At 41.9% G+C, this 24117-nt stretch overlaps 1 protein-coding gene across 3 annotated transcripts in view; it reads right to left on the reverse strand.

Moving 5' to 3' along the window:
- Positions 1-24117, reverse strand: part of LOC105466042 (mitochondrial calcium uptake 1) — a 262886-nt gene that overhangs the window by 97592 nt on the left and 141177 nt on the right. For all 3 annotated transcript variants that reach the window (XM_011714873.2, XM_011714868.2, XM_011714869.3), the window contains 2 exons: positions 3557-3639; positions 1162-1359 (listed from right to left, as the gene is read on the reverse strand). In XM_011714873.2, coding sequence (XP_011713175.1) covers positions 1162-1359; positions 3557-3639 — 281 coding nt within the window. The remainder of the gene's footprint in view (positions 1-1161; positions 1360-3556; positions 3640-24117) is intronic.

The following is a 24117-nucleotide window of genomic DNA, read 5'->3' on the forward strand; positions in this document are numbered from 1 at the left end:
AGGGCGTGTGTTAAAAGAAAAAGAGAGGCTGGGTGTGGTGGCTCACACTTGTAATCCCAGCACTATGGGAGGCCAAGGCAGGAGGATCATGTGAGGTCAGGAGTTCAAGACCAGTCTGGCCAACATGGTGAAACTGCATCTCTACTAAAAATACAAAATTAGCCAGGTGTGGTGGCACATGCCTGTAATTCCAGCTACTTGGGAGGCTGAGGCAGGAGAATTGCTTGAACCTGGGATGTGGAGGTTGCAGTGAGCCAAGATCATATCATGCCACTGCACTCCACCCTAGCTGACAAAGCAAGACTGCCTCAAAAAAAAAAAAAAAAAAAAAAAAAAAGAAAAAGAAAGAAGAAGAAAAAGAGGTTGGGAAACACCAGTGTAAGGGAATTTTTTTAAATGTCAAGAAATTAGAGACTAGATTTTTTGTCTCTAGACAAAAAAATACATATAGAAGGCATTTGATGAATGTTTTGAATGGAACAAATATCCAGAATAGCAAGATGGTCTAAACTTTAAACGGAAAAGTAAACTTGTAAATCCCCAAACACAGTAAGATACCTTTGCAACTCTCAGCAACATTGCCTTAAATAATTAAAGAGACAGGATCTCACTGTGTTGCCCAGGCTGCTCTCAAACTCCCGGGCTCAAGCGATTCTCCTACCTTAGCCTCCCAGGTAGTTGGGACTACAGGTGTGTGCCACTGTGCCTGGTTAAGCACATATATTTTATATTAAGCACACATATTTTTATTTTGACATTTTGTGTTTCCAGCTCTTACTACCTTTGCAATTATCCATCCTTCTTCATCTCCATCTTCTGGTGTCTTCCACGTGATAAACAAAAAAGCAGGAATATATGCTCAGATTGAGAACTGCTGTGACCCCTGAGTTTCTTTCTCCACAAACTGAGCATACAAAGACAGCTAAGATTTTCAATTTAGAGGTTTTTGGTTTCCGATTGAAAACCAAGTGTTTCGAAGAAACACTTCATGACATTTTCACAGAACGTATTGTTTCCTGCTGTCAGTTTATAAATCACTGATAAGCTCCAAACCAATCAGTTCTCACAGCTGGAGGGAAATGGAAAGAATGTCTATAGCATAGGCCCTCCTGCCCATCAGCTCCACGCGTGGTGGATCTGCTAAGTCTAAGGAAGACCTACCTCGAGCTTCAGAACATCATGCTGAAGTTTACGCTGAAATTCGAGGAAGTTTTTGATTGTCAGCTTTCCCTTCAGATCAGCTCCAAAAAAGTAGGTTGTGAGGGCTGAACACAAGCCAGACTTGAGGGTGTTGCCAGTAGTCGGACGATCTCTGTGGCGCATACCCATACTGGTTTGGGAGCGAATGATGCTCTGAACCTAATACAGAATCAAACCCACATCCAGAAAAATATTAGGAAGTGAAAAAACATAAACATAGAAAACTAAGAATCATAACTATTGTTTACTATTTGCCTACTCTGTATTATAATTCTCTCTTTTAATGCTTACAACAATTTTTTTTTTTTTTTTTTGAGACAGAGTCTCTGTCACCCAGGCTGGAGTGCAGTGGTATGAAATTAGCTCACTGCAACCTCTACCTCCCAGGTTCAAGCAATTCTCGTGTCTCAGCTTCCTGAGTAGCTGGGACTACAGGTGCACGCCATCATGCCTGGCTAATTTTTTGTATTTTAATAGAGACGGGGTTTTACCATGTCGGCCAGGCTGGTCTTGAACTCCTGACCTCAAGTCATCCTCCCACCTTGGTCTCCCAAAGTCCTGGGATTGCAGGCATGAGCCACCGCACCCAGCCTACAATAATCTTATAGGTCCTATTATTATCCTTGTTTTACAAACAAGATTGAAGCACACAGAATTAAATAACTTGCTCAAGGTCAAATGGCTGGCAAGTAGTAGAATTAGGGTTCTAACACAGGCAGCCTGACAACTTTACAATTGGGATCCTCTTAGAAAATCTCTGTTGGGAAAAGGATGAACATTTGTTTTTGAGACTCAAAAACTCTCTCACGGCCGGGCGCAATGGCTCACGCCTACAATCCCAGCACTTTGGGAGGCAGAGGTGGGTGGATCACCTGAGGACAGGAGTTTGAGACCAGCCTGGCCAACATCGTGAAACCCCATCTCTACTAAAACCACAAAAAGTAGCCGGGTGTGGTGGGGGTGCCTATGATCCCAGCTACTCAGGAGGTTGAGGCAGGAGAATCACTTGAACCAGGGAGGTGGAGATTGCAGTGAGCTGAGACTGCGCCCCTGCACTCCAGCCTTGGTGACAGAGCAAGACTCCATCTCAAAAAAGAAAGAAAGAAAGAAAAAAAAAGACGGTCTTGCTCTGTCATACAGGCTGGGGTGCAATGGCACAATCATAGCCCACTGCAACTTCAAATTCCTCCGCTCAGGTGATCCTCCCACCACAGCCTCCAGAGTAGCTAGGACTATACGCACATACCACCAATCCCAGCTAATTTTTTTTTTTCCCCTGTAGAGAGAAGGTCTCACTATGTTGCCCAGGTTGGTTTCAAACTAGCCTCAAGTGGTCCCCCCCACCTCCACCTTCCAAAGTGCTGGGATTATAAGCACAAGTGATCATGCCCAGCCCAGTTTCTTACCTTACACAATGTACCTGATACTTTCTCCCACTTCCTGGAATATTTGCCCTCTTCCTCATTTTGAGAATACAAAAAATGCTTTTTCCTATACATACAGTTTTTCTGTTTTGAAACCACATCTGGCAATCATAACAACTGTATCTGGAGAAGTACCATGGCTCCTCAATGGCAGAAGTTCTATGGAAATGTAATCTATTCCTGGGATTTAGAAGAAATTGTCACCTACTGTAGTCAAAGGTATGGTACCATTTTTCCTTCTCTTATAGAAATCCTGTGGCCGAGCGCGGTGGCTCAAGCCTGTAATCCCAGCAATTTGGGAGGCCGAGACGGGCGGATCACGAGGACAGGATATCGAGACCAACCTGGCTAACACGGTGAAACCCCGTCTCTACTAAAAAAAATACAAAAAACTAGCCGGGCAAGGTGGTGGGCGCTTGTAGTCCCAGCTACTCGGGAGGCTGACGCAGGAGAATGGCGTAAAACCCGAGAGGTTGCAGTGAGCCGAGATCCGGCCACTGCACTCCAGCCTGGGTGACAGAGCAAGGCTCCATCTCAAAAAAAAAAAAAAAAAAAAAAAAAAAAAATTCCTTTAAGAAAATATGTAGTCCTTGTATTCTGGAACTGCCTAGCACATAGCAGCTTTTTGGTATATGTTGAATTGCCATAATTTAGCTTCCCAGCTAGAGGCATTATCACCTAATTTATGCTGGGGAATCAGAGCAACCGTGACCTTAATGGTATGTTCAAATAATTCATTACATTTAGAGTGAAAACAAACAAACAAAACCAACCCACCTGTTCAAAGAATAATTTTGAGAAATGACATTTTAGGTACTTCAAAAACTGGAATAGCCTCTGAGTATACTGACCAGGGCTAAGGTAACTCCAAGGCACATGAACATATATTTTAAGTATTAATATATTTAAAGGAACTCTCCAGGACAACTTGCCTGTTCAAACTCCTCCATATCTACTTCTCCATCTCCATTCAAATCAAACATCTTGAAGGCAATTTCAAAATTTCTCTGAGGAGCTGCAGAGGAGATAAAAAAGATATTTAGATGGCATTGACCGAAAATAAATCCCTTTTTAAAGAAAAACAAAAGGCTAAGCACTATAATGTAGTATCAAAGTCACCATAAAAGTGACTGAGTCAAAGTCTCAGTAAATGGAAAATGATACTGCATTTATTGAGATCACCCTTTTACTCCTTGAAACCAAAGAAGAGTAGTACTATGGCCAGAAAGATGGCACTTGTCTATCTTTTTGTTTCAACGTTCTTTGTCTTAAATGGTTTAGCTTTGCTTTCAGAGACACCATCTTCTTAGCTGTATAATATTAATGTTGTTATGTTGTTTGAATATGGTATTACTTACCTGGACAAGAAAGTGTGTCTAGGGTGAGACATATTGCTGCAAAGTAAGAAGTTGAAACACTACCTCTTAGTCTTGCCCTCACAACAAGCCAGCTTTTTACTTTGTTCTTTCTAGTCTCTTTATTGTAATTATAGTCAGGAGTTCTGGGCATGTCACCCTGCCAACATGGATAATTTCAAGTTGGCTTCTTTTATTAGTTTATTCATTATCACTACAGCTCTATGGTAAGGCAGAAAAGTGTACCGTAAGGTACTCAGCCCCCTATTTCTTTTTTATTTTTTTGAGACACAGTTTCATTATCTTGCCCAAGCTGGAGTGCAGTAGTGCCAACTTGGTTCACTGCAACCTCTGCCTCCAGGGTTCAAGTGATTCTCATGCCTCAGCCATCTGAGTAGCTAGGATTATAGGCGTGCACAACCAGTCCTGGCTAATTTTTGTATTTTTAACAGAGATGGGGTTTCACCATGTTGACCAGGCTGGTCTTGAACTCCTGACCTCAAGTGATCCACTCGCCTTGGCCTCCCCAAAGTGCTGGGGTTACAGGTATGAGCCACCGCGTCTGGCCTCAGCCCCCTATTTCAATCATGTCAGCCGCATATACAAATTACTAAGTATACTTAAATGGTAAAATTAAGCTGAAGTTTAAATACCAAAATGAAAAAATACAAAGCTTGACAAAGCTTTCCCTTAATGATGAAAGCTCTTCAAGGCTTCTTTAGTGTTCCTAGATAAGTCATAATATCTTTAATATACTCTGTGCATTGGAATAAAACATAAACTCAATAGCTCTCCTCCCTTCCCATACTAAATGTTCTGGTAAAGAAAACTTAAGTTGTTTACTTCCTTCCTTTGGTGCTTCAAATGTATAGAGCTCTCGAGAATAAACCAAAATAAATATTCTATGTGTCCTTACACTGTTGAATTAAAATTTCAGTTACTATCATTTACATGAAAAAAGTAAAGATTTTATGCAGAGAAAAAAGTAAAATGAACTTTGTATATTATGCATAATTGTTAGAGAGGCCATATTCCCATCCTGCTCATGAATTTGTCAACAGCAACACTTTCTGGGTTCAAATTCCATTTTCAGAGAGCTAGGCAGCTAGGCTGGAAACTCCTGGTTTTTAGTTGCCTGGGTGAATCATGTGTGTGTCAGCTTCCAATTGTCTGCTCCACTTGACATTGACTTCCAATAGGTTTGCTTTCCTTTAGGCCACATACAGACAGGGTTTCACCATGTCAGCTAGGCTGGTCTTGAACTCCTGACTGCAAGTGATCCTCCCACCTTGGCCTCTCAAAGTCCTGGGATTACAGGCGTGAGCCACCATGCCCAGCCTACAACTGTTGGGAAGGATATAGCTGGGGGAATTAGTTTTGTATATTTATTATCACTTCTCAAATTTTTGCTACCTGAATGTTAAATTTTACTGAGGAGTTACTATGTGCCAGGCATTGAGCTAGATAATTGGAGGTGTTTATTATTTGACTTCATACTCTCTATCTTAAAAATTTTCATTTCTTCATTTTTTAAACAAAGGAGGATATTTGGGCTCAAAGCAGTTAAATGGCTGGCTCAAAAATCACACAGCTCCTTTTTGGCAGAACTGGGAACTGAACTTAAGTCACCACTGACTCCAAAGCCTACAAACTTTCTTTATGTTCCACGGCCTCTAATTTGAACATAGAGGTACTTAGAATGAAAAACACAGAGTCTTCATGCTGACATGATTTGACCTAAAAACTAAGCAACAAAACGACACTCACTGGTTGTGTCAGTCTCTGCAAAAGCTGAACATTCCAAGTTGATCATCTCAAGGAGATAACCAATATCACAGAAACACTGCCTGTGTTATGCTCAGGAGTTTAGGCTTGACTGTAGTAAATGGAAGATCCACAGGCAACATTAAACTCTCAGATAGGTTTGTCATGGGTTTTTGGTTTTTGGGACAGGGTCTTGTTCTATTACCTAGGCTAGAATGCAGTGGCCCAGTCATAGCTCAATGCAACCTCAAACTTCTGGGCTCAAGCAATCCTGCCTCAGCCTCTGGAATAGCTAGGACTACAGGTGCGTGCCACCAAGCCTGGATAATTTTTCTATGTTTTGTGGAGATGTGGTCTCACCATTGCCCAGGCTGGTCTTAAACTCCTGGCCTCAAATGATCCTCCTGCCTCAGCCCCCCAAAGTGCTAGGATTATAGGTGTGAGCCACAGCACCCAGCTGGTTTTTTTAAAATTCTGATTATAAATCTCTTCAGCAGAAATGTCCTCTCTTATTCTCTTTATTGTGTCACACTTGGCCCACTTCACTCATATGTTATTTGCCTAATTCCTGTAGATACTTGAGAATGTAACAATGGCAGAAAATATGAAGCCACTGAAGGTTTTAAGCAGGAGAGTGACACAATCAAGCAATTATAAAGGACTTCTCCAGCTACTGTGTGAAGAATGAGTTGGAAAACAAATGCCAGCTTCAGAGATGATCAGAAGCTCTTGTAAATGCTGAAAATGTGAACTGCGGTGATAGCAGTGGTAATGGAGAGGAGGGAACACATTTGAGATACCTGAAGAAGGCAGAAATTATAGAACTTAATGATTAGTTAGCTGTCATGAGTTTAGAGTGAAAAGAAATGACAGCATGACGGGCTCAGACTACTGTGTAGCTTGCATGGCATGAAGAAAGAGAGCAAATAGATGTAAAAAGTTTGAGAAATAAAATGAGTTTGGATGGGATCTGCTAAATTCAAGGGGTCTCAGCTTATGCAGATGAAGATGTTCAGGAGACAGTTGGAAATATGGGTCTAAAGCTCAGCAGAGAGAGGTCTAAGCTGGGATTTATGGGCATACAAGTGGCTAGCTGCAAGGAACGTGAAATGAAGTTGCCCATGCAGAACTGAGGAGTGAGGAGGTCAAGAAAAGGGTAGAGTGCAGGTGGAAGCCAATGTTTAAAGTGCAACGAAAAGGAAAGGAGGCAGTGACGGAGGAAGCGGCATCACAATATCAGGAGGAATACAGTCCAAATTAATAGAAATAGGAAAACATTTGGTAAGAGTCAAGTCAGTATGCTCCCATACACGAATTAAAGCAGTATCCCCATTCCCTCTCTCCACAATTACAGAGCTGACACAGACCTGCTTACAACTTCAGCTTTATCAGGATCTTGTAGTCTTACTGTCCTGTGAGTTCCATGAAGGCACGTGCCCAGATCATTTAAATGACTGAATGAGTTATTCTAGCAAATTATGGTTAATATCACCTCCTACAACTAAGGTTAAATACATTGTACCAAACAAAGTATACCCTGTAATGCTTGAGGTTTCTCTGTCTTTTTATCCTGGTATAGTTACTTTCAGAGTACTGGCTTTTTGCAGAGTGACTGAGAGTGCTTGTTAAAGTACATGCGCTGACACCACAGAGGCCATGCACCTGTGCTCGGGCCACTGCTGAGGCAAGCTGGGCTGCAGCCTTGGACATGCTCACTTAGGCCTTACCAGACTCCCAGGGCCCGTCTTTCTAGAAAGAGCTCTCAGCTTGTTCAATCTTCATCTGCCAATCATGTCAAAGCATACGGGACAAACTAGTCAAAAACAAGCTTGCTTTAAGTGAAACATGCTACACAGAATATGATGTCAAGTGATTCTCTTGTAAACTTATTTGTCTCCTCTCAAATGTAGGCTTCAGGGCAACTTTAAAAACTAGCTGTTCTGGAAAGCTTTATGGCATCCTGCGTTTATTCTAACTCATAACCTGTTTCCATAGAAAGGTTCTGAAAGATGAATTCTGTGTTTTTTTGAGACTGAGTCTCGCTCTATTGCCCAGGCTAGAGTGCAATGGCACGATCTTGGCTCACTGCAGCCTTCACCTCCCAGGTTTAAGTGATTCTCGTGCCTCAGTCTCCCAAGTAGCTGGGATTACAGGAGCACATCACCACCCCCGGCTAATTTTTGTATTTTTAGTAGAGACGGGGTTTCACCATGTTGGCCAGGCTGGTCTTGAACTCCTGACCTCAAGTGATCCACCCGCCTCGGCCTCCCAAAGTGCTGGGATTACAGGTGTGAGCCACTGCACCAGCCTGAAAGAGGAATTCTTTTGAATGCTAGGCTACTTAGAGTGAAGAGTGAGGCTTTGCCCCCTGCTGAAACAGCATAATTTACTTTCTACACGATTTCCAAAATGGTCTCAACCAGTGTTGGACCTGATTAGAACAATAAGACCCTACACAAAGTTTATTACTGTACACGTTTCACTTAGGTTTCCATAACAATCTTTGCTACTAGGATCCAGAGCTATATTAGGTCTGTTCTGGTTACAAGTCTGTTTCCATATTATTCCACCATTGACAATCATGATAATAATAACAACTCTACACTGTTTCCTGAAGCACATTTTTTCTACTTTGTTTTAGTAAAGAGAAAAAAATATCTTTTTCTAGGTGTAATGAGTCACATAATCAGATAAACACTAGCTGTCCTGAGACTTTCATTGGTTGATTTCATGGCTTTTTCTCTCACTGTTCTTTAATTGAAAATGCATAAGGAATGGTACAGGTAGGAATGGTTGAACTAAAGTTCTAATTCCGGCTTTTCCAATAACCTAATGAGTCATTTGCTGCCTTACATTATTTTTTGGTAGTACTGATGGAATGACGAAAAAATGAATAGGTTAGATTCTAAACAAGTTTCTTATTTTCTATTGGTTTTGATTCTCCTATCAAAGAATTCCTATCTGTCCCATTCCTGTTTTAGAATGCTAGAGGATAAATGAGGTAACTGATATGCAATACCAGGGAAATCTGAGTTTTGAAAAAAACTTCAGGATATGTTCCTCTATTCAATGATGAACTTTCCACTGAATTTGTAAGGATGATCACACAGCCTCTGATTATTTCTGAGGGGGAGGTCACCACTTCTGAGGTGTAAATGTTGTTGACCATATTAAATGAGCTGGTTTTTTTTTCCTCATGCACAGTCCAAATCTACTCTGTGTAGCTCCTAAAAACTGTCATAGTTTAATCTTCTAGAGAAATAAGAAATATATCTGCTTCCTCATTTATGTGATGGCCCTCTGAATACATATAAACTTTATCATGTCTCTACAAAGGCTTCTTAGAACTTACTTCTAAAACTTCAACATCATAATAGCCCTCTTCTGGGGAGTACTTTAAATGGTCAATACCCCCCAAAAATGCACTACCCTAAATACAGTTAATTTTGGACATGACATCTTTTCTAGAAATAGGAGGACGGGGCCGGGCGTGGTGGCTCACACCTGTAATTCCAGCACTTTGGTAGGCTGAGGCTGGCGGATGACCTGAGGTCAGGAGTTTGACAAGCCTGACCAACATGGTGAAACCCTGTCTCTACTAAAAACACAACAATTAGCTGGGTGTGGTGGTGGGCACCTGCAATCCCAGCTACTCAGGAGGCTGAGGCAGCAGAATCGCTTGAACCTGGGAGGCAGAGGTTGCAGTGAGCTGAGATTGCGCCATTGTACTCCACCCTGGAAAACAAGAGTGAAACTCTGTCTCAAACACACACACACACACACACACACACACACACACACACACACACACACACAGAGGCTGGGTGTAGTGGCACACGCCTGTAATCCCAGCACTTTGGGAGGCCAAGGTGGGCAGATCACGAGGTCAGGAGTTCGAGATCAGCCTGGCCAACATAGTGAAACCTCATCTCTACTAAAAATACAAAAATTAGCCGGGCATGGTGGCGTGTGCCTGTAGTCTCAGCTACTTGGGAGGCTGAGGCAGGAGAATTGCTTGAACCTGGGAGGTGGAGGTTGCAGTGAGCCAAGATCGAGCCCCTGCACTCCAGCTTGGGCAACAGAGTGAGACTTCATCTCAAACAAAAAAAAAAAAAGAAAGAAAGAAATAGCAAGACTGTTTCTTTGCAAACCAGTGGACTAGCATTATTATGAGGTATTAGTGTCTGGCTTTCTATATAACATTAGGGTTGGAGAACGGAGAAGAAAACCTTGTAAGATTAGATTTCCCCCCACCCCCAAAAAAATGCCCCTCCCTCCATCCTTCTGAATACTTCAAGGTATGATGGCTAGGCACAGTCTGAAGGAAATCTTTCTGCCTCTCCCACAGAATGGGAAAATGTTTCCATGGTATGATATGTTGCAGCTGTAGCATAGCATCTCCATGGGATGATTTAGTTTCAGAAAAGAAAAAAAAAAGATTATTTTATATTATTGATATGTTATTATATTACTAAGAATATTGGCTAGGCGTGGTGGCTCACGCCTGTAATCCCAGCACTTTGGGAGGCCGAGGTGGGTGGATTCCGAGGTCAGGAGTTCAAGACCAGCCTGACCAACATGGCAATACCCTATTTCTACTAAAAATATAAAAATTAGCTGTGCGTGGTGATGTGTGCCTGTAATCCTAGCTACTCAGGAGGTTGAGGCAGGAAAATTGCTTGCACTCATGAGGCGGAGGTTGCAATGAGCCGAGATTGTGCTACTGCATTCCAGCCTGGGCGACAGAGCAAGACTACGTCTCAAAACAAAACAAAACAAAAAAACGAATATTATATTATCATCTTAAACACACTTGAGCAACAGCAGACCAATTTTCTTTTTATAAACCTAATTGGCTTGTTGAAGTCTGATTTCATTTCTGGTAGTAACTATTTTACCAGTATTCTGAAAATCTGTTAGCCTTTTCTGCATTTTTAAAGTTTCATGGTAAGTGCCATGTTAACACTTATAGCTAACAGAATGATGAAAGAAATGCACAAAGTCGAGAATATTCCTTTTTATAATATAATGTACTTATATTAAGAGGTGGTCTTTTTTTTTTTTTTTGAGACAGAGTCTTGCTCTGTCACCCAGGCTGGAGTGCAGTGGCGCGATCTCAGCTCATTGCAAGCTCTGCCTCCCGGGTTCACACCATTCTCCTGCTTCAGCCTCCCAAGTAGCTGGGACCAAAGGCACCCGCCATCACGCCCGGCTAATTTTTTGTTTTTAGTAGAGATGGGGTTTCACCCTGTTAGCCAGGATGGCCTCTATCTCCTGACTTTTTGATCTGCCCGCCTCGGCCTCCCAAAGTGCTGGGATTACAGGCGTGAGCCAGTGCGCCTGGCCAAGAGGTGGGTTTTACTATGATGCCCAGGCTGGAGTGCAGTAGCTATTCACAGGTGCATTTGTAGCACACTGCAGCCTTGAATTCCTGGCCTCAAATGTTCCTCCTGCCTCACCTTCCCAAGTAGCTGGGTCTACACGTGCCTGCCACCATTGTGCCTGGCTAAAGTTACATGTTTTACATTTAATTTTTACACACAGTTAACTGTGTAGTAAAGGCATATTTGGCCGGTCGTGGTGGCTCATGCTTATAATCCTAGCACTTTGGGAGGCCAAGGTGGGAGGATTACTTGAGGCCTGGAGTTCAACACCAGCCTGGGCAACACAGGGAGACCCTGTTTCTAATAAAATAAAAAAAAAACCACAAATATGTACATATATACGTCATACACATGCACACACACACACGCACACACACAGAGGCATATTTATGTCAGACAGGGCATAATGGGACTAATACCCGCAGTTAATAAATTTAACTGTTACCCTTCCTGCTGCAACTCACAAGCACCAAAGTCAGGCTTGCCCTCATTTTTCCTTTGCATAATTATCTATTGGCTAAAACATCCATCATTAATCCTGAAACCTGAGGTCAATGAAGAGAGTAACTATGGCATTTTGCCCTGGAATCAGGCAAATACCTTTTTTTTTTTTTTTGGAGACAAGATCTTGCTCTGTCACCCAGGCTGAAGTGCAGTGGCACAACCATAGCTCACTGTAACCTTGAGCTCCTGGGCTCAAGCAATTCTCCCGCCTAAATCTCTTAAGTAGCTAGGATGACAGGCATATGCCACCAGGTCCAGCCAATTTTTTAACTTTATTTTTTATAGAGATGGGATCTAGCTATGTTGCTCAGGCTGGTCTCGAACTCCTGGGCTCAAACAATCTTCCCACTTTGACCTCCCAAAGTACTGGGATTACAGGGATGAGCCACTGTGCCTAGCTTAGGCAAATACTTATTCCTGAAATGGCAGGATCTGGAATGACAAAAAAATAAAAAATTCATATGGAGCCAGCTGGCTGCCCAGACAGAACCTGGGCTTCAGGGTGTAGTTGCCCAGGCAGCCAGAGACTGTGGTGGTTGTGGGCTGAGGCCAGCAAAAAGGATATCAATCAGTCCACTTCAGATTGAGACTCAATCTGGGTGTGTGCCCCCTGCCCTGGTGGCATGTGACCCAATCCTGGCCAGCCCCAGCACCATCCTCCCTGAGCCTGAGACATGGTTCTTCATCTGAGGCATTATGAAGGCCACAGTCTTCCTCATGAGCAGCATCCCTCCTGGAAGCAGCCAGCTGGGGCTCTCTTGGTGGCAGAGATGGAGAGAAGCAGAGCTACTGCTGTCACTCTGCAGTGCCTGTGGGACTTTAAAGGCTGGTTGAAGTCTTTGGTTCCCTGAATAGCACCTCAGATTTCCTTGTATCCAGAACAGAGTTCATGCTCTTTACACTGTATTTATATATATAATATAAATATATACATATGTTTTATATGTAATTTATATATATATATATTTTTTACAGAGTCTTGCTCTGTCGCACGGGTTGAAGTGCAGTGGCGTGATTTTGGCTCACTGCAACCTCCACCTCCCGTGTTCAAGCGATTCTCCTGCCTCCGCCTCTCGAGTAGCTGGGATTATAGGCATGCGCCACCATGCCTGGCTAATTTTTGTATTTTTAGTAGAGACGGGGTTTCACTATGTTGCCCAGGCTGGTCTCAAGCTCCTGACCTCAAGCGATCCGCCCACCTTGGCCTCCCACAGTGCTGGGATTACAGGCATGAATCACCATGCCTGGCCCCTTTCCCCTAATTCTAAAGTAAAACAGAAAGAGGGCAGTTATCTCGGGGAGCCACCGGGTCCTTTTAGCCATGAAGGCAGTGAAACTGCCCCACTTCTAGGAGACCCCAGCTGGGGCCAGCAATAGCCTCAATAACCATAATAGCCAGAAGCAGATGGCTGGAGGGGGTCTTGCTTGGCTGGCTCCTGGTCATCCAGCTTTTGGTCAATGTGTGGCTTCTGTGCCTTCTGTCTGTGTTGCCAGTGGTGCTGGGAGGATGGCTGGGCTCCAATGCCACTGTCTGGGGGCTGCAGGTCAACTGCACCTAGAATGCTTCATCCCAATGGCTGGATGCTTGCTCTCCAAGCCCTGAGGCAGAAAAGCAGCTGGAACAGGAGATCAACTACATTATCCAGATGATGATTCAGGACTTTGGGTAATTCTGATATTGCTTAGTAAGCCAGCCACTGAGCAAGCATGGAGGAAGCATGGAGGCCATGAAAGGGCTGGTTCAGGAACTTAGGAGGAGGATGGGCATGGTGGGACAGTCATGCGCTTGCCCAGAGGATTGTGATTCTGTGGTTGTCACCCGCAGAGCTATATTCAGGCAAAGAAGGCCACTGCACGGAGGTGGAGTGATACAGTAGCACCCTGGGAGGCTTACTGCTAGGCTACTGCTGGGCTTCTGCCCCACATCCTGCTGTGCACAGCCCCAGTACTGAAGTCACCTATTGTGGATTTGTTGCTTCAGAAAAACAACAAAAAACAAAAAACCCACATAGACTAAAATTGGTTACAAAGGACACTGTGTTATTCAATAAAATTAAAATCGATGTTCTTTCTTCTGGTTGTGCTAGAATTTTAATTTAAAACACTGTTAACAATGTTTTGATTGTACCATAAGTTTTAGTTTCAAACCATTTAGTGATTTAACATGCTCAAACAAGAGTAAATTAGACTATTTCCTACATATGTTTTCTGTGGTTGTGCAGCTGTATACTCCCATTAAACTGCACTACAGGGGGACCAGACTACATAATGTAGTAGTACATAATGTACAAACATAATGTACAAACAGCATTCTGCCGTTTGATAAAATGGTAAGAAGTTTTCTTGGCTAACTTTCGGAATACAATATCCAGAAATTTCCTTACTGGGAGAACAAGACAATAAGGCAATCTGAAGTAGCTAAAATTAATGATATATAAATGCATTAATCTAGTTCTTCTTAGCCCTACTCCTTTAACGCAGAATTGAAAAAAATTCTCCTGGTGAAATGATGAATGCCAAGGACAAAAAACAGTAATAATAATAATCCTCAGTCATTCAGGAGGAAAAGAAATTAGTTATCAGGAAGAAGAAAGTATTAGGTTGTATCATAATTCTCCACAACACTTGAAAACTACAGAGCAAGTTCCAAAGAGTCTTGAGGGACAACTGTAATCTAAGAATTCCATAAGAGCAAAGTCAGGCTATGTGCAGTGCAGTGGCTCATGCCTGCAATCTTAGCACTTTGGGAGGCTGAGGCAAGCAGATTGCTTGAGCTCAGGAGGTCAGAGGATCACCTGAACCTGGGGAGGTTGAGGCTGCAGTGAGCTGTGATCATGTCACTGTGCTCCGGCCTGGGCAACAGAGTGAGACCCTGTCTACCTCCCCTCTTCTAGGCCCCTCCTCAAAAGTGAAGTCATCATTTACCTACATTAGCAACAGCAGATATTCTTAGACATGCAAGGACTTTGAAATTATATGATCCACATAACCTTCCTAATAAAAATTCCACAAGAAACAGTAACAAAAGTCTGGGACAAGGGCTGGGAAACTATGTTGGTAACCTGCTGGCTAGCTATTTGTGTATGTATTGTCTATAGCTGCCTTTGAGTTACAAGGGCAGAATCGAGTAGTTGTGACAGAGACATTATCACCCACAAGCCTAAAATATTTGCTATCTGGCCCTTTAAGAAAAAGTCTGCCAATCCTACTGAGAAAATTCTTCAGCAAACAAGAAGAAAAATTAATCAAAATAAAGAAATAAAGACAGGAAAATGAGGTAAATTAAGATGTGAGCAATAAATTAGGTAATAAAATAAAATCAGTAAACCAGTCTTAAATTTAAATAATCACTTTGTTTTGTTTTATTTCAAACAGGGTCTTGCTATGTTGCCCAGGCTGGTCTTGATTTCCCAGGCTCAAGTGATCCTCCCTCCTCGACCACCAAAAGTGCTGGAATTGCAGGTGTGAGCCATCTTGCCTGGCCAAATAACCATTATTAATACAATAATAATGGCACCTGAAATTTCTGACATGCTTATTATAAATCAGGATTATATAATTAACCTGTTATATATAACCAGGATTATATATATAACCTTTAATCCTCCCAACCAATCTGTGACATTGGTACTATTAATATCCGTCTCCAGTTTAAAAAAAAAAAAAAAAGAGAAGACTAAAGTAGAGATTATGTCCAGGGTCACAGAGCTGGAATTCAAATCCAAATAGTCCACTAGAGCAGGCACTCTTAGCTGTTACACCAAAATGGTTATAAAATAATAAAATATGGAAAATACTTCTTAAAAGTGAACATATATAACAGAAAATTATTTAAAACTAAAGAGGTGGCCGGGCGCGGTGGCTCAAGCCTGTAATCCCAGCACTTCGGGAGGCCAAGACTGGCGGATCACGAGGTCAGGAGATCGAGACCATCCTGGCTAACACGGTGAAACCCTGTCTCTTCCAAAAAAATACAAAAAACTAGCCGGGCGTGGTGGCGGGCACCTGTAGTACCAGCTACTGGGGAGGCTGAGGCAGAAGAATGGCGTGAACCCGGGAGGCGGAGCTTGCAGTGAGCTGAGATCCGGCCACTGCACTCCAGCCTGGGCGACAGAGTGAGACTCCGTCTCAAAAAAAAAAAAAAAAGAGGCCAGGCACGGTGGCTCACACCTGTAATCCCAGCACTTTGGGAGGCCAAGGTGGGCAGATCATGAGGTCAGGAGATCGAGACCATCTTGGTTAACACGGTGAAACCCCATCTCTACTAAAAATACAAAAAAAATTAGCCAGGCGTGGTGGTGGGCGCCTGTAGTCCCAGCTACTCAGAAGGCTGAGGCAGGAGAGTGGTATGAACCCGGGAGGTGGGGCTTGCAGTGAGCCGAGATCACGCCACTGTACTCCAGCCTGGGCAACAGCGCGAGACTCCGTCTCAAAAAAAAAAAAAATCTCTCTCTCTCTCTATATTTTTATATATACATATATATAAAATAATAATAATAAAAAGAACTTGGAACAAAAAAATGCCAGATTGTTACATTGTAAAAACTGGGGAGAAGTGAAAGTTAAAATTTTCAACTTCCAATAGGAGACATCCAAAGATATGGATGGCTTCATCCGAGGTAAAAAGGTCAGTCACACATACACACATACATACACACATACACACACACACACCCCCCTATGTGTGAATTTAATTCAAAGGTCACCATTAATAGAGTGTTGAAATTGCCAGGGAGAAAAATTCAGTAAATAAATTATGCAAAGACCTAAAAAACAAAGTGACAAGAAAGCATAAAAAACACAAAATAAGGTAAAAGAAGACCAAATAAATCTCCCCAAATTTAAGTAAACTAAGTTCCTCAAATTATGTTATTTATAATAAACATATCAAAAATAAAATGCAAGAAGATAATAAGGGAAATACAAGAAAATTAAAACAGAAAGAAAGCAGGGTGGTAATATAAGCATCAAGCGGAAATGAACTAAAGGCATAAGGATAAATAAGAACAGAGGCCATTTTCAGTATTGTTGGTTGCCAATAGGTACATGGCAAGAACAAATATGTATCTTTAGGACCAGGACAATTGATACATCAATATATGCAACAAAATATTAGTTAGATATAAAGGACAAACTGACTAACATTACTATCTCAGTTTTTGACATTTTTTTTTTTTTTTTTTTTTTTGAGACGGAGTCTGGCTCTGTCGCCCAGGCTGGAGTGCAGTGGCCGGATCTCAGCTCACTGCAAGCTCCGCCTCCCGGGTTCGGGCCATTCTCCTGTCTCAGCCTCCTGAGTAGCTGGGACTACAGGCACCCGCCACCTCGCCCGGCTAGTTTTTTGTATTTTTTAGTAGAGACGGGGTTTCACTGTGTTAGCCAGGATGGTCTCGATCTCCTGACCTAGTGATCTGCCCGTCTCGGCCTCCCAAAGTGCTGGGATTACAGGCTTGAGCCACCGCACCCGGCCAGTTTTTGACATATTTTGTAGAATTTTTTTTTTTTTTGAGACGGAGTCTCAGACTTTCACCCAGGCTGGAGTGCAGTGGCGCGACCTCAGTTCACTGCAAGCTCCACCTCCCGGGTTCACGCCATTCTCCTGCCTCAGCCTCCCGAGTAACTGGGACTACAGGTGCCTATCACCACGCCTGGATAATTTTTTGCATTTTTAGTAGAGACGGGGTTTCACCATGTTAGCCAGGATGGTCTCGATCTCCTGACCTCGTGATCCGCCCACCTCAGCCTCCCAAAGTGCTAGGATTACACGTGTGAGCCACGGCACCTGGCCATTTTGTAGAAAATGTAATGAGACCATGGAGAGTTTATAAATACTGACCACAGTTAAATTTGTTTTTTTTGTTTTATTTTGTTTTGTTTTGAGACAGAGTCTCATTCTGTCTCCCAGGCTGGAGTATAGTGGCGCAATCTTGGCTCAGTGAAACCTCTGCCTCCTGGGTTCAAGAGATTCTCCTAACTCAGTCTCTCAAGTAGCCGAGATTGCAGGCGTGAGTCACCACATCTGGCTAATTTTCGTATTTTTAATAGAGATGGGGTTTTGCCATATTGGCCAGGCTGGTCTCAAACTCTTGATCTCAGTGATCTGCCCGCCTCAGCCTCCCAAAGTGCTGGGATTACAGGCATGAGCCACTGAACACGGCCTAATTTTTAATATACATATACACATGTGCACAAAGGGTCTTCAAAAAGTTTATGGAAAATGCATATTATGAAAAACCTATGCACGAATTTAAAAAACAAATTTGCACCAAAATAATCTCATACTAACTTGTAACATGTCTGAACAGGATCTAATTTGAAGCACTAAGAAGGGTAAGACATCAGAAGGGTAAGACGGATCACATGAGGTCAGAAGTTTGAGACCAGCCTGACCAACATGGAGAAACCCCGTCTCTACTGAAAACACAAACTTAGCCAGGCGTGGTGGCGCATGCCCGTAATCCCAGAAAAAAGCCCCTATCAGAGCAACATAAATTCTGCTAAAATTGAAGCAAGAACAAACATCAAATTTATCGTGAAGCTTGGGTGAAATCACTGATGCTTTATGAAAAGTTTATGGGGACAATGCCCCAAGGAAATCAGCAGTTTACAAAGGGAAAACTTGTTTTAAGAAGGGACGAGACACGATGTTGAAGATGAAGTCCACAGTGGCAGACCATCCATATCAATTTGCAAGGAAAAAATTCATCTTGTTTATGCCCTGATTGAAGAGGAATGATGATTAACAGCACAAACAGCAGCCAACACCACAGACGTCTCAATTGGTTTAGCATATACAATTCTGACAGAAAAATTAAAGTTGACCAACTTTCCATTTGATGGGTGCCAAACCATTGCAACCAGATCAGCTACAGACAAGAGCAGGGTTTCAATGGAAATGTTAAACAAGCAGGATCAATTTCCTAAAGCATTTCTTCAAATAACTGTAACCACAGATGAAACATGGCTTTACCAGTGTGTCCTGATGACAATGCACAAAGCAATGGTTACCAAGAGGTGGAAGTGGTCAAGCCCAAGACCAGTGGGTTGGTCAAGAGCAAAGGTCATGGCAGGAGTTTCTGCGATGCTCAAGGCATTTTGCTTGCTGACTTTCTGAAGGGCCAAAGGAGATGTTACCTCTTCTGAAGGAGAACAAAAACATCTCCTTATGAGAACGTTTTGAGAAAGCCAAAGCTTTAGCAGAAAAATACCCTTTTGGAAAGCTTCACCAGAGTTCTTCTCTACCACAACAATGTCCTGCTTATTCCTCAAAAAACAAAGGCAACTTTGTGAGAGTTTCAATGTGAAGTCATTAGACATCCACCGTACAGTCCTGATCTACTCCTTCTGCTTCTTTTTGCTTCTTAATCTTAAAAAAAAATCTGTAAAGGGCATTCATTTTTCTTCAGTTAATAATGTAAAAAAGGCTGGATGTGGTGGCTCACACCTGTAATCCCAGCACTTTGGGAGGCCAAGGCAGGCGGATCACATGAGGTCAGGAGTTTCAGACCAGCCTGACCAACATGGAGAAACCTCGTCTCTACTAAAAATACAAAATTAGCCAGGCATGGTGGCACATGCCTGTAATCCCAGCTACTCGGGAGGCTGAGGCAGGAGAATTGCTTGAACCCAGGAGGCAGAGGTTGCAGTGAGCTGAGATTGCGCCATTGCACTCCAGCCTGGGCAACAAGAGCAAAACTCCATCTCAAAAAAAAAAAAAAAAAGAAAAAAGAAAAAAAAATTGAATATATTTAAGTTCCTACTTGTATATCTTTTTATTAAAAAGTTTAAGAGCACTTTTTTAAAAAGTACTTCTGTAATACAGCAAAGAATATTTATCTGAAACTAAGATTTACCATATGCTTAATTGAAAAATGCCAGACACATTTATTTTAACACAATGCACAAAGTCAGTATGGTCATTGCTACTGCTATTATATTGAAAGTTCTAGCCAAAGCAACATATAATGAAGTACACATGTTAGAAAAGAAAAAAATATTATATTACCATTATTTGCAGATACTATGTTTTCCTAAAAAATTCAAGAAAATGAACCAAAGCTTTCAGAACTATTACTAGCAGTAACAGGTTCAGTTATAAAATGCGTATGTAACAGATTTCCCCTACCCCCCACTGCTCCAGTCAAAGGAGATGTAACAGATTTTAAACTGGGAAACTAAAATACTCAACAAGCTGCACTAGCATCTTCCTAATTACTCCTCTTCCCTCTTGGCCTATAGTTTCTACTGATAAAATGAAATGTTTTTTGAGGCAAGATCAAGGTAAGTCTGAAGTTATTGAGAATGTATAGAGGAATTAGGATTTGAAATGGGTTCAAGTCTATGCCAAGTCTATACCAGATAAAAAAATCTATTCTCCTCATGCAATAATCATTTAGGGTTCATAGAAATATTACATTAATTTAAAAATAACAACTAACAATTACTTAGGGCTCATCATATGGGTCAGGCACTGTTACTTAGATGTAACTTATAAGGCCGGGCACTGTGGCTCATGCCTGTAATCCCAGCACTTTGGGAGGCTGAGGTGGGTGGATCACTTGAGGCCAGGAGTTGAAGACCAGCCTAGCCAACATAGCAAAACCCCAACCCCATCTCTACTAAAAAATACAAAATTAGCTGGGCATGGTGGCACATGCCTGTAATCCCAGCTAGTTGGGAGGCTGAGGCATGAGAATCACTTGAACCTGGGAGGCAGAGGTTGTAGTAAGCTGAGATGGTGCCACTGCACCACTCTAGCCTGGGTGATGGAGCGAGACTCTGTCACAAAAAAAAAAAAAAAAAAAGAAAGGAAGTAACATATATCTTAATCCATTTAATCCTCATAACAACTCTATAAGGTAGATAGCTGTAATAATATTACAGATGAGGAAACTGAGGTTTATATATGTGGCCAATAAATGGTAGAGCTGGGATATGAACCCTGGTGGTATGGAATCCAGAGCCCTGATGAGTGGCTCTCAGGATGAAACACATACATAACAGGCTGAATTAACTAGAAAGGGATATTCTTTGCTACAAAAGGGCACAATAAGGCTAGAGAGTTTACAACTTTGCAAACTTAAGTCTCTTGAATATAAAACTCATTTTTATATTTAAGACCCATCAGTCCATCCCTCATTTCTAGTTCTGCTTTCAGGTACATTTTTCATTTGGTCTCCACCCTGTATGTTTTTCTAATAATCAGAATTAAATGTGAAATCCTCAACAACAGAAAAAAGCCAGGACTTATTAAATTAAATGATTACTACCATGGCTACAATCAACACAAAAGATATACTTAAATGATTAGTCTGAAGAATAGGAAGATAAATCACTGAGAAACTGAAGCCACATCTGGGAGATCTGGAGTATGTAAATACAACTGGGAAGTCATCTTTCTGAAATTTCTTGGAAACAAAAAACACCACATGAAACCAATGATTGGTTCAGACAGTTTTGGAAGTTGAAGAATGTTGGTATTTTTTAGTATGCAAAGCTGCCTTTAGTCCTTGACTAAATGCCTTGCGTTTGCAGGGAGGGACCAAATAGTGAAAAAGGAAGAAATTACTTTGAGGAGGACAATACTCATTTACACACAGGACTTAAGATGCACTTTTAAAATACATCAATCATTACTTTATATGCCTCCTCCCCTCCATTAGACTGCAGCTGCTGTACATATATACATGTATATGTATGTATGTATATGTATGCATGCATATATTACTTGCTGAACAAGATGTAGGTGAAAGAACCAAGGGAAAAACAAATCAGTTTTATTCCAAAACATTCCCTTTAGACACATTATTTTGATGTCAAGTAGAGCATAATGCTAGGAAAAATATCAGGAAGGAACAGTGAGAAGAGAGAAATACAGATGTATCTTTGCTACCTCAGCAAAAAAGTTTGCGCTGTAGATGTGAATTAGCTCAATGGAAGAAGAGGCTGATACCACTGGTGGAGCTTTGGAGGGTCCCTCTTTCTAACAAGACCACATTGTCACCCACAAAGTTCCCATTGTTCCATAGACTCCTGGATGTTTCCTGCCTCCTGTCCTTGTAATTACAGAGTTATGGGGGTCCTTTCCAGGATGTGTTCTAGCTTGTCTGACCCAACTAAGCACACTTTTCTGCTCAATGGCAAGAGGATGGGGGTTGGACAATTTTGCTGCTTTTCTGCCTGTGAGTTCCCCTCTAGATCTTATTTTAGATTGTGTTTACACTGTATACTACCAATGGTATGTGTGTCTGTGTGCCCTTTGCACAACAAAGGGGAAAAAGTAATTTTGTTGGATGAAGAATTGCCTAGGAGGCAGTGAGTTTAATCTCCTTTGACATTTCACCAACGACCCATTTTTTCCCCTCAATTTGTCTTGGTCCAGATCTCGGGGCTTCCTCCTATTAGTGGGAAGAGCCCCAAGGAAGCCTGTGTTTTTCACTGACGTTCCACCACTGGAAACCCCAAGGAGCCAAGCACCAAATAGAATTATGAACCGGGACAGTCCCATAAAAGGCCACAGGATTTCCTGGTCCGTTTACCATAGAACAAGAAGACCGATGGCCCTGTCTGTGAGACCAGTGTGGTCAAGATAAAACAATGCTCAATGCCTTAAACAGTTCCATCTCTGGGTGCTGAGACAAGTTGGATGATTCACCTCTTGTGCAATAAGCCCCAATAGATAATTTGTTATTCTCCTAAGTCTGTAAACCAATTTCTTTTCATCAGAATAAAATACAGTTAAATATTACTTTACACATAGCCTAGAGTTGAAAAGAAACTATTTAAGAAAACATTGCAGTGACTCCTTCTGTGGAAAAATAATTACCTTTAATTTACCTGCTTCATATATCTGGATTTGGGACCATTGTTTTTCTTAAAAGGAGGCACTCAAAATACTCTCTGGCATGGATTCATATTCACCCAGCTTAAAAGCAACTCTGTGACAGACAAGTGAGCACAGAAAGACTAACATTAATTATGTAATTGTCTAGGGGCCTTAGAGAGTTAATGTAATTTGAGTCAGGTGTGGTCACTCACACCTGTAATTTCAGCACTTTGGGAGGCTGACACAGGTGGATCACTTGAGGCCAGGAGTTCGAGAGTCAATGTAACTAATCTGGTCCTATATAACAGATTAGACATCCAAAGTATTTGGCCCATGGAGGTACTCTAGGTACACACATACATACAAGTGTAGCTCTAAATCGCTATGTTTCTTCATTATAAGAATCCAATATTCTTTCCTTTCTTTTTTTAAATTTCTGCATACTGAGATACTAGTAAAATGAACTTTTGGAATTCTACAGTACCATAAACACAGGCATGACTAAAAGATAAGCTTTGCAAACACTAAAAAATAATTAACTTTATGAGGTGTTAAAAAAAGATAAAGTTTAAAAAACCATTAGAGAAGCTTAATAAACTATGCTTACCCTACCCCCAAATATCCTTAACTAATATTGTGAATGAGCAGTAATTAGAGTAGCTATTCTTTTCATTGTGCTTAAGTGAAAAAAGAAAAACAGCATAGTAAATTCCAGTGCCCGCCAGTATATGATTTTTCTTAAAAGGAATGGTGGTAAGACTAGCAGATGGGTCCTTGTAGGCCACTGTAAATAAAGACTTTGGCTTTACTCTGAGACACACTGGAGGTCTTTAGGGGATTTTTGGGCAGTGGAATGATCTTATTTAAATTTAACAAGATCATTCTAGGTGCTGTATTGCAAGTAGACTAGAAAAGCAAGGGGGAAAAAGTGGCAACCAATCAGGAGTACTGAAATAATTCAAGAGAGATATAAGAAGGTCTTGGACATGGTAGTAGTAGTGAGTGTAGTGAAAAATTGTGGGGATTACTTCATGGTAGAATTGACAATTTTGCTGACAGATTAGAAATACAACTATTAAGATTATTTTTAAAATGTATATGGGCTGGGCGCCGTGGTTCATGCCTGTAATCCCAGCACTTTGGGAGGCTGAGGTGGATGGATCACCTGAGGTCAGGAGTTTGAGACCAGCCTGACCAACGTGGTGAAACTCTGTCTCTAATAAAAATACAAAAATTAGCTGGGTGTGGTGGCGTATCCTTGTAATCCCACCTACTCAGGAGGCTGAGGCAGGAGAATTGCTTGAACCCGGGAGGCGGAGGCTGCAGTGAGCAGAGATCACACCATTGCACTCCAGCCTGGGCAACAGGGCAAGACTCTGTCTCAAAATAAATAAAATAAAATAAAATAAAATAGAATAAAATAAAATGAAAGAAAATGTATATGGGCCAGGCGTGGTAGCTCACGCCTGTAATCCCAACACTTTGGGAGGCTGAGGCGGGCATATCACTTGAGGTCAGGAGTTCGAGACTGGTCTGGCCAACATGGTGAAACCCCATCTCTACTAAAAATACAAAAATTAGCTGGGCATCGGGGTGCATGCCTGTAATCCCAGCTACTTAGGAGGCTGAGGCAGGAGAATCATTTGAACCCAGGAGGCAGA

The sequence above is a fragment of the Macaca nemestrina genome, chromosome 9 (genome assembly GCF_043159975.1).
Source record: "Macaca nemestrina isolate mMacNem1 chromosome 9, mMacNem.hap1, whole genome shotgun sequence".
Taxonomy (NCBI): domain Eukaryota; kingdom Metazoa; phylum Chordata; class Mammalia; order Primates; family Cercopithecidae; genus Macaca; species Macaca nemestrina.